The 9,185-nt window shown below is 52.9% G+C and overlaps 2 protein-coding genes and 2 non-coding genes across 4 annotated transcripts in view; 1 reads left to right on the top strand and 3 right to left on the bottom strand.

Annotated features, from left to right (window-relative positions):
* Positions 1–692: 692 nt before the first annotated feature.
* SRR (serine racemase) lies at positions 693–2,153 on the top strand. Its single transcript, XM_026861624.1, has 5 exons — positions 693–794; positions 874–988; positions 1,074–1,148; positions 1,368–1,577; positions 1,865–2,153. Exons 1-5 carry the CDS (start codon positions 703–705, stop codon positions 2,060–2,062), a joined length of 690 nt encoding a protein of 229 aa, XP_026717425.1. The 5' UTR covers positions 693–702; the 3' UTR covers positions 2,063–2,153.
* A 387-nt stretch (positions 2,154–2,540) lies between these two features.
* The window catches only part of TSR1 (TSR1, ribosome maturation factor), a 7,085-nt gene continuing 440 nt past the window's right edge, over positions 2,541–9,185 (bottom strand). Inside the window, exons 2-14 of the mRNA XM_026861845.1 lie at positions 8,692–8,908; positions 8,479–8,613; positions 6,994–7,421; positions 6,545–6,704; positions 6,050–6,216; positions 5,547–5,749; positions 4,942–5,104; positions 4,604–4,714; positions 4,141–4,273; positions 3,619–3,735; positions 3,180–3,320; positions 2,981–3,055; positions 2,541–2,887 (exon numbers count right to left, since the gene is read on the bottom strand). Of these exons, the coding sequence (XP_026717646.1) occupies positions 2,709–2,887; positions 2,981–3,055; positions 3,180–3,320; positions 3,619–3,735; positions 4,141–4,273; positions 4,604–4,714; positions 4,942–5,104; positions 5,547–5,749; positions 6,050–6,216; positions 6,545–6,704; positions 6,994–7,421; positions 8,479–8,613; positions 8,692–8,908 (2,229 nt within the window). The 3' untranslated portion in view covers positions 2,541–2,708. The remainder of the gene's footprint in view (positions 2,888–2,980; positions 3,056–3,179; positions 3,321–3,618; positions 3,736–4,140; positions 4,274–4,603; positions 4,715–4,941; positions 5,105–5,546; positions 5,750–6,049; positions 6,217–6,544; positions 6,705–6,993; positions 7,422–8,478; positions 8,614–8,691; positions 8,909–9,185) is intronic.
* Positions 3,987–4,079, bottom strand: LOC113487388. Its single transcript, XR_003399773.1, has one exon. It is a non-coding gene; the product is annotated as a small nucleolar RNA SNORD91 family (small nucleolar RNA).
* On the bottom strand, positions 5,385–5,477 carry LOC113487389. Its single transcript, XR_003399774.1, has one exon. It is a non-coding gene; the product is annotated as a small nucleolar RNA SNORD91 family (small nucleolar RNA).

Genomic DNA, 9,185 nt, shown 5'->3' with positions numbered 1-9,185 from the left:
GAGGCGCGGCTCCGCGGCCGGCTGCACCGCACGCCGCTGCTCACCAGCGCGGGCCTGGACCGCCTGGCCGGCCGACGGCTGCTCTTCAAGTGCGAGCTCTTCCAGAAGACCGGTTCCTTCAAGGTGCGCGGGGAAGGCGGCACGGCCTGCCCCCGCCCCGGGCCGGCCTCGGGGCGAAGGTCGCTTCTTCCACCGGAGAAACTCACTTTCCGTCCGCAGCCCCCAGCCCTCGAAGCAGACGTGGCTTCTGCCACCCTGCACGGGGCTGAAGCACTTCCAGGGCACGGGGGAGGCTCCAAGGAAGAAGATTCCCCACCTGCGCTCTCCTTCCAGATCCGCGGTGCCCTGAACGCAGTCAGGAGTCTCGTTGAGGAAAGCGAGCGCGATGGAGCGGAGCTGCCCCGGGCTGTCGTGACACACAGCAGCGGGAACCACGGGCAGGCGCTCGCCTGTGCTGCCCAGGCCGAAGGTAACAAGTACCCCAACTTCCAGCCCCAGTGCTGGGCTGGGGTAAACACAGAGCTGGTTCCTGGGCAGAGGCTCTGCCAGTCCTGGAGATAAGCAGGGGTGTCTCTCTCTCCTGAACTCCTGCAGGAGCTGGCATAGACAAGACAGAGCCTGCTCCTGCAGCGCTAACTGGCTCCTTGCAGCTTTCTGGCTGTTGGATTTGCCTCCTCTTTTGTCACACAGGGATTCCTGCCTATGTGGTGGTGCCCCAGACAGCCCCACACTGTAAGCAAGCTGCCATCCGCACCTACAGTGCCACGCTGGTGCTGTGCGAGCCCAGCGACAAGGTAAGGCACAGGGGAGAGCCGCCAGGGACACGGCCCAGCCAGACCCAGAGGTGACCATCTGCACTTTCCCTTAGTCCAGAGCAGAGACAGCATCTCGTGTAGTCCAGGAGACAGGAGGCATCATGGTGCACCCCAACCAGGAGCCAGCAGTGATCGCAGGGCAAGGCACAATCGCCCTGGAGGTGTTGGAGCAGGTGAGTTCTGCTCCTTGTAGGCAGGGGCACAGCAAAAAGGTGTACTTCAGGTGCCAGAAGCACTCATGCTTCCTTTTCTGCATAGGCCCCTGAAGTAAATGCAGTGGTGGTTCCTGTTGGAGGCGGAGGAATGATTGCAGGAATAGCAGTTGCCATCAAGGTAGGCAACAGCTCATCCAGGAAATAGTGGCTACATCTCCTTGAGGGAAGAGCAGGGCTCCCAGGACAGGCAGCACCTTTTCTGTTTAGAATATAAGAGACCCTGCTCTGACAATCTCTGGGTGCCTGGGCTCTGCACAGCAGCAGGGTCTGCTTGGCCCCCTGGGCATGAACAGGCACACACTAGGCTCAACAAAGTGGCTCCTTCTTCTCCCCGCAGGCTCTGAGACCAGATGTGAAAGTGTTTGCTGCTGAGCCACGCAATGCAGATGACTGTTACCAGTCCAAGGTGAGAGGGGAACTGACCCCCAACCTTCACCCGCCAGATACCATCGCAGATGCAGTTAAAACCAGCATTGGACCAAACACATGGCCCATCATCAGGGATTTGGTTGATGATGTCCTGACAGTCTCAGAGGAAGAAATCAAGGTAAACGCTCCCAGCTGCCTTCTCTCGGTAGCTGCCAGCAGGCAGCTGCCTCCATCCACGCTCTGCCCTTCCATTCTCACCCCTCCACTCTCCCAGGGCAGCACAAGCCCCTGCACACCACTGCAGCTGTGCAACACCCACAATGTCTCCAGCTGGAAAGGGCTGGCGGAAGCTCTGCTCTCCCTTCCCAGAGTGCTGCAGAGAGATGTGCACACGCAGTGCCCTCCGCAGCCCCGGAGCAGCCTGTACTTGCTGCTGGGATGACAACTGCTGTTCTGTCCCGACAGCGAGCCACGCGGCTGGTGTGGGAAAGGATGAAGCTGCTGATTGAGCCAACAGCGGGCGTGGGAGTGGCGGCCGTGCTCTCGGAGCAGTTCCAGGCAGTCCCCAGGGATGTGGAGAATGTTTGCATCGTGCTGTGTGGGGGAAACGTGGACCTGAGCTCCCTGACCTGGCTCACAGACCTCCCTGGGAAAGCGGAATGAGAACAGAGCAGTGTCTCAAGCAACGGAAACCTCACTCTGAATTTGTAGGGTCTAGTTTGTGCGCTACTAAAAACAGATGAACAACCCCAAACGTTCAGAAGTTTGTGTGGAGGGACAAGGGATGCTGGCATTAGTCTGTACAGCAGAGAGTCACTTGGTTCCACAGCAAAGGGTTGTTAGTGGGGGGCCTGGAAACAAAGCACTGTCTTGTTCTCCCCAACTGCCCTGCTCTGGGGCAGGCCTCCAGTGAGCTGCACTCACTCTCCCCAGCTGCTACTTCACCTTTCTTATCACAGTAACTTCCAGCAAACTCCTGCCCTTGATAAAGCAAAATCCTCACACACACCACTGTGGCAGGGCACATGGAAAAGACAACAACCTGAGTGGGCCAAGGGGTTCACTAGACAAGGGGTGCACACAGGGCCCTTTGGCCTCCACAGCTGGCCATCACCAAGACAGAGGCACCAAGATATTTTTAAAAACATTTTCCATTAAAATAAATAGCTATAGCTTGATACCTGAGCAGTAGCTGGTGAGACAACTGCCCCTGTACAGACCCCAGCAGTAATACGTCCAAGATATCGGTGCTGCCCTCACAGCACGTGGGACGAGAACAGCATCCAGAGAAAACTGCCACGCTGGAGACTTACTCCATTTCCACCTCCTCCACTGGCAGCACGCTCTCACTCCTCACCCACGGCACGGGCTCTGGAACATGAGGGTCATAAGTCCATTTAGGAAAAACTCTCTTGTAGAGGTTCAGCAGTACCGTGTCCTGGGACTTGAGCTGTCCATCAAAATGGCACTTCATGTGACCATGGGTCCCTAGGCAGAGAGCAGAAGAGGCCATTAGCTGTCTCCTGTCCAGGAGGTCCACATCCTGCCCAGCATCAGAGATAAATATCAAATCAAACCTACCTAACGGCTCCTTGATGTGTCCTCTACGACCCCATTTTGTCCTCAGCTCCACTGGCTTGAACCACATCACATCCTCTGGAGATCAAAACATGAAAGGCGGGTAAAAAACAGGCTTTGCTGTACCAACACAACTGCTCCCACAGGGACAGAAGTCCTGCTTCCACGTCCCCTCTTCCCACCACACCGAGACAAGCCGTACCTCTGTTAAAGAACATGTATCGCACAACAGCTGTCTTGGTAAAGATTTTGAAAGGATGGCCACTGAGCACCAGCCGCTTGATGACGATTCTGTCCGGGTCCACGGAAAGCAGAGAACCCGTGGCAATGAGGTCATGTATTCCTGCAAGGCAGAGTCACTAACATATAGGACAGTGCCACAGAAGGTGCCTCCATCACCTCCTTCCCCACCACAACCCCTTTCCTCAAATGGTTCCAGACCCAGAGCAACCCTACAGCAGGGACAGACAAAGGTGCCAGGAATATTGGGGTTAGAAACGTGTTAATCTCCTCAAGTAACATGAAGGAGACAGCTTTTTCAAGTCACACTTCCTGCAGAGATGCACTTTTAAGTGGAGTATGGGAATGGCCTGCTAATGTTTGTTTCCCAGACACCACCTCCTCAGCAATTATCAACTTACCATTACTTCTCTGTTTAAAAAGAAGCACCGAGGCAGGAGGGAAAGTGATGGGAGCGTAAACAGTCACCACCAGGGCAGCATCCGGGCGCAGGAAACGCTCCAGCTTGTGCTTATCAGCTAGGACAGAACAGCAATGATCAAGATCAGGCCAACAGCATTCCTCAAAGCTCTGGGAAACCCCACTGAGCCCATTTGTCCCTGGCAAACAGGCTCTGCACTTAAGGAAAACGGGTGACAAACATCCCTCCTCTGCCAGGAACAAAGGTGATCCTCTGAGCTACCAGCTCACTGCATGGAACCTGCCACCGCCTTGCCTGGAGCAGCAAGCCACCTTGCCCAAGCTCTTCCACTACCCATTATTTAGTGCCTTCCCTGGAAGCCTCAGAGCCTAAGAGTGAGTCTTCAGAAGCGTCCTTCAGCCAGGTTCAGACACCACGGCTAAAACATCACAGGCTTCCTGCCCTAGAAACCCCAGCCCCATCTTCTGGCATGCCCATGCCCACCCACAAGTCCTTCACAAACCTGAGGTGTGCTGGGAGAACAGGGGTGATGCTCGGAAGCGTCTGAACCCACAGTGAAAGATCAGCTCCTCCTTTGCCCTCACTGGCTCGCTGTTACTCGGATGCCGACGCACCAGGAAATTCAACACGGACATCTGCAAGAGAAGCAGCACTGTGAGGGGCAGACAGAGCAGAAAGCAATGAGATGTTGCAGCAGAGATGAATGCCCTTGACAACGGCTACCCAAAGGACTGCTGGTCACCAATGCAGACACCTCAGCCAGGCTCAGACACTCTAGCCTAAACACTCCTGGCAGCTTCAGCCTGCTCTGACCAAAGGGAAGGCCCTATTTTGAAATGCAAGTAATGCAGGGAGATTTCAGCCCAAACCCTCTGCAGCCAGAACCTCTTCAAGCCATGTAGACTGAGGGAATCAGACAAGGAGCTGCACACCTAGAAGGTATTGGCAGGGCTACACATAATCACCTTTTGTTCGTGAGGAAGCAGCGAGAACAGGACTAGGTGCTTCCCTTCTTTGAAGCTCTCCATCACCGAGACAGGGACATTGCAGATGTGAAGTGTAACGTACCATCCAACCTGCCAAGAAGAGAGGATCAGTTGTGAGTACTTCTCTCAACAGTCATAAGTTACATGTGCCTGGGTTAGAGAGGGAATCCAGGAGAATTATCATCTGAACTCATGGTTTTCATGAGTTCATGAACCAGCTGGCTGAGGAGATCCACCCAGCCACCACCCCAAGTCTTTCCGACTAGGAGCAAGGGAACACAGCAGGGGAATTGATCAGCAAGAGAAGAGGGAGTTACCGAGGCTCCTTCAGTCTCCTCTTTCTCTATTTGCCGGAAGAGGTGCTTTCTGGTTCGGGAGAAGTGCTGGAACTGGAAAATCCTGGCATAATCCCTTGGGAGATTCTCTTTAGGGTCCCACGGAGAAGTCCGGAAGCTCTTCAGCCCCCTGTACTTCTGGAACCTAGAAAACAGAGAACAGGAAAGACAAACTACTTCACCAGTCAAGGGGTGTGGGCAGCACCTTCTGTGGTCTGCATGGACTCACTCCTTCAGAGAGAGCAAAGGGAGCAAAGCAAATGTTAGCTCTTTGTGCAGAGAGAACTAGAAACAGCATCCAAGTTCCCAAACAACCTGCCTTTCCATCAGGGCTCTACCATCCTCCTCTCTCCCAGGTCAGGACCCAGCTCTCCCCGCCACAGGGGGCTACCCAGGCCCAACCAATGGCTCCCCCAACTAGCGGCTCCCCTGGAAGCCTCAGAGCCTAGGAGTGAGTCTTCAGAAGAGTCCTTCAGCCAGGTTCAGACACCACGGCTAAGACATCACAGGCTTCCTGCCCTATCTCACCAAACTAGCCAGAAAAGCACCTTCCACCTCCTCTCCCAGCAAAGCATCCTGTTTCTTACCGGACTCTGGCAGGTATGTCACGTGGTGTGTCCACCTCATCTGGAAACATTTCATCCATTCTCTCCTGTTTGTATTTCTCCAGCATCTGTTCATCTTCCTCCATCTTCTCGTCATACTGGTCATCCCGCAAGCACTCAGAAACGGTCATAGTCTCACACTCCTCCTCTGCAGGTTCCTCTTCCTCCTCACTGCTTTCCCCCTCCTGACACAAAGGACAGCACAGAGCCCATGAGCACAGACACTCTGTTGGTGCCCCTGAAGCACTGCAAACCCTGTATGTACTCACACCGTGTGAATCGTGACCCAAGCTACACCACACTCCCTCAGTTCAGTATCTAACGGGTCAAAACAGGAACATGATACATGTGAGGGATTTAACAACGGAAATTCAGGTGAGTCCTGGCTCTGTGTTGTGCCTTTGGATGGAGCAAGGCGGAAGGATTGTCCTAGAATACACAATAATGCCCTGGAGACCACCTGCAGTATCAGCTCTTAGAAGTACCTGGGAAACTGCCTCTTCCATCATATCATCATCATCATCATAGATGTCATCATCTTCATCACCATCTTCATCTTTCTCACTGCCTTCATCATCCACAATCCAGGCAGCCTGGTACTTTGATGTGCCTTTGGGGACTTTCACCACCCTCCTGTTTTCCTTCAGAGAAGCTGTAGGGTTCCCACCAACAGTTAATACAGGAACAATTCTCCTTTCCCATTTACACATTTATACCAGCAGAGCCAACATCAGCTCTAGCTGTGTTTCCCAGCACAGAATTAGCAAGGGCCCAGAAAAGGCAGCTAAAATGTAACCCTGCTAACTGCCAGGCAAACCAGGCAGCCTGCTCATAAGGTGATGGGGCTGGGAATGGAAGCCCCAGGCACCCAGCTAGCATGTTTCCTCACCACCATCCTCAGCCATTCCAGCGACAGAAGATTTTTAACAACCCTCTTGACAGGGTCAAGGTAAAGGTACAGAAGTATTGCTGCTACTCACCCTCTGCTTCTTGCAATTCTTCTTCAGTAGGCCAAGTCTGCTCCCCTTCCATGGGATCAGGAACCACTTCTGACTGCAAAGACTCCTGCTTGCTTGGATCTGCCTTCATCAGGACCTTAACATCTTCCTCCATCTCATTGGTACCATTTACAGAGTCATCCTGAAGGCCAAAAACAGAGTTCCCAGCTGTGAATACATCTAACTCAAGCTAGCCATCAGTCTGAAGCAAAACTCCCCTCAATATCAGGAACGTTGTGTTGTAATGTAATGTTCCCGTTATATGCTATGGGCAGGGAATCTCAGCTCAGTGGCAGAACACAGGCCTACTGGCTCTGATACAACTCCCCTTCTCCTTCCCTTGACCACATACAGCCAGTTGTATTTTCCCAATGAAAGTTTAGAAACATCATGTTCTAACAGGCCCAGCAAAGCACTGAGCTCCCACGCACCTGTACCTCCATGTCCTGGCTTCTCTTTTGTCCTTTAACCACTCGGGGGTTTAAAGAGAGGGGGTCAGGGGGGGCATCCACCTGGCTCATCTGGAAGTCTCCATGCCCCACAATATGCACCAGGCTGTTCACATCGAGGGTTTGTCCCCGGACAAAGCCAGACACCTTCAGGGTGCCAACCAGGTCGCTCTCTTGACCAGGCACAAACTCGGCAGCATAGGCGAGCAGGTGAGCCCGCCTGTCCCGAAAAGCGAGATGCCGCTGCTTCTGGGCAGCGAGGTGCCTCAGCAGCAGTGAGGACTCCTGCTCCGTGTTCAGGGGGAAGAGCTTGGCCTCGGGAAAGCGCTTCTCAACGGCTTTGGCAAGTTTCTTCCTGGCGTCTATCCGCTTCTTCGGTGGCAAGTCAGTGCCCCCTGGGACAGCAAGAGCTACCAAGCAGTGCACAGAACAGAGTTCAGGATCAAATTAAACCTTCTTGTACTCTTTTTACCAAGCACTGACAAACACCCAAATATGAGTAACCCAAATAACCAGATTCATACCATAAAGGTGTAGAAAAGAACACACTGGACAAAAAAAACTGTCTCCAGAGATAAAATTTTGAGACTAAATGAGACCATGGAGATAAGGGTCCAGGAACCGAATTTAGCAAGAAAGTGTCTGAATCCCTTCACTCTCCAGGCCCTGAAAACCAATCCAATACTGACACCACCAGAGGTCAAAACCTACAACAGTCTCCACAGGTCAACATTCTCGTTTCAGCTGGGAGAGAGTTAATTTTCTTTATAGTAGCTGGTACAGTGCTGTGTTTTGGATTGTTTCTAAGGATTATTCAGTTTCCCAAGCTCTGCCAGCAAGCAGGTGTACAAGAAGCTCGAGGGCTCATGGCCAGGAGACCTGACCCCAACTAGCCACAGGGCTATTCCATACCATAGGACATCATACTCCGTATATAAACTGGAAGAAGTTGGCTGGGGAACGGATTGCTGCTTGGTCAGCAGGCAGTGAGCAATTGTGTTGTGCAACATGTATCTTTACTTGGGTTTTATTTTTCTCTCTGTATTTTATTATATTAATTTTCATTACTATATTTTTTATTATTACTGTTGTTATTATTACATTTTATTTACCAAACTCTTTATCTCAACCCATGAGGTTTACTTTTTTTTTCCCATTCTCATTTTTTCTTATTGTCATTTTATTTGTTTATTTTTATTCTCACTTTATTTATGCAAGAAGCAGAGAGCAAGCAGCTGTGTAGTACTTAGTTGCTGGCTGGGCTTAAATCACAACAGGTCACAACACAACAAAGCAGCATGAGAATGACAATCACCCAGCCAATCTATGCTCAGAAACAGAGCAGTCAGAGTTCTGTGATCACCTTTTAACATCAGTAGCTTTTAATTACTGCAACAGTAAATCCTCATCAAGCACCCTCTCAACTTACACCCCACTAGAAGCTGTGAACATTTCTCACTCACTCACCATAACTGGGGAGCCCCTGTGCGAAGAGGCAGGAGAGGCAGTGCTCCCCTGCACCGTCCAAGCCATCTGCAGCATCCAGGATGAAGAGCAGGGAGTCAGCAACTTTTGCCAGGTCTAAGACAGCATGAAGGTCCCCTGCACACAAAACAGCTCTGTCACTGGGGCTGCCAGGGGTACGGAGCCAAAAACCACACACCAACAGCGTTTCCTCACCCGCCTGGGCTGTCACAAAGCGCCAGCGCTGCTTGAGTCGAGGACAGAGGAGCACAAAGCCACCAGCTCTCCCCTCATCCGAGTGAACAACAGCCGAGTCCTGGCTCTGCAGCAAACGGAGCGTGTCGTGGGCTGCAGCCTTGCTGTGCAGCGGCACCAGAACCACTAGGTGTGGGGGTCCATCCCTGCTGCCCAAGCTCCGCTTCTCTGCCAGCACCTGTGGGCACAACTGCAGAGCATGAATACCGCCCCCCCCATCAAGGCCGGATCCCACCGCAGCTCAACCCGAACCCACTCGGTACAGTAACGCTTCGCATGCCCCAAACTGAACTGGATTCAGACACCCATTCCTCTCCCCGGCCCAGCTCCTGATCCCCCCGCGAAGACCCAAAGCGGCTCGAACCCCACAGACACACACCCGCACCGGCCCCACTCCCGCTCACCACAGCCCCCTCGCAAAGCCCCGAACCGCCCCGTTTCCCGCTCCCCCCCCC

The sequence above is a fragment of the Athene cunicularia genome (assembly GCF_003259725.1).
Source record: "Athene cunicularia isolate RWA chromosome 19 unlocalized genomic scaffold, athCun1 chr19_part1, whole genome shotgun sequence".
NCBI lineage: Eukaryota > Metazoa > Chordata > Aves > Strigiformes > Strigidae > Athene > Athene cunicularia.
Note: the sequence above shows the minus strand (reverse complement) of the source record. Positions and strands in the feature narration are given on the sequence as shown.

Excerpts from the sequence above, each read along its gene's own strand:
- SRR (XM_026861624.1), top strand. The coding sequence starts at position 703 with ATGTGGTGGTGCCCCAGACAGCCCCACACTGTAAGCAAGCTGCCATCC. Across the intron at positions 795-873 it reads TGTGCGAGCCCAGCGACAAG|AGCAGAGACAGCATCTCGTG; the intron begins GTAAGGCACAGG and ends CCCTTAGTCCAG. Across the intron at positions 989-1,073 it reads CCCTGGAGGTGTTGGAGCAG|GCCCCTGAAGTAAATGCAGT; the intron begins GTGAGTTCTGCT and ends TTTTCTGCATAG.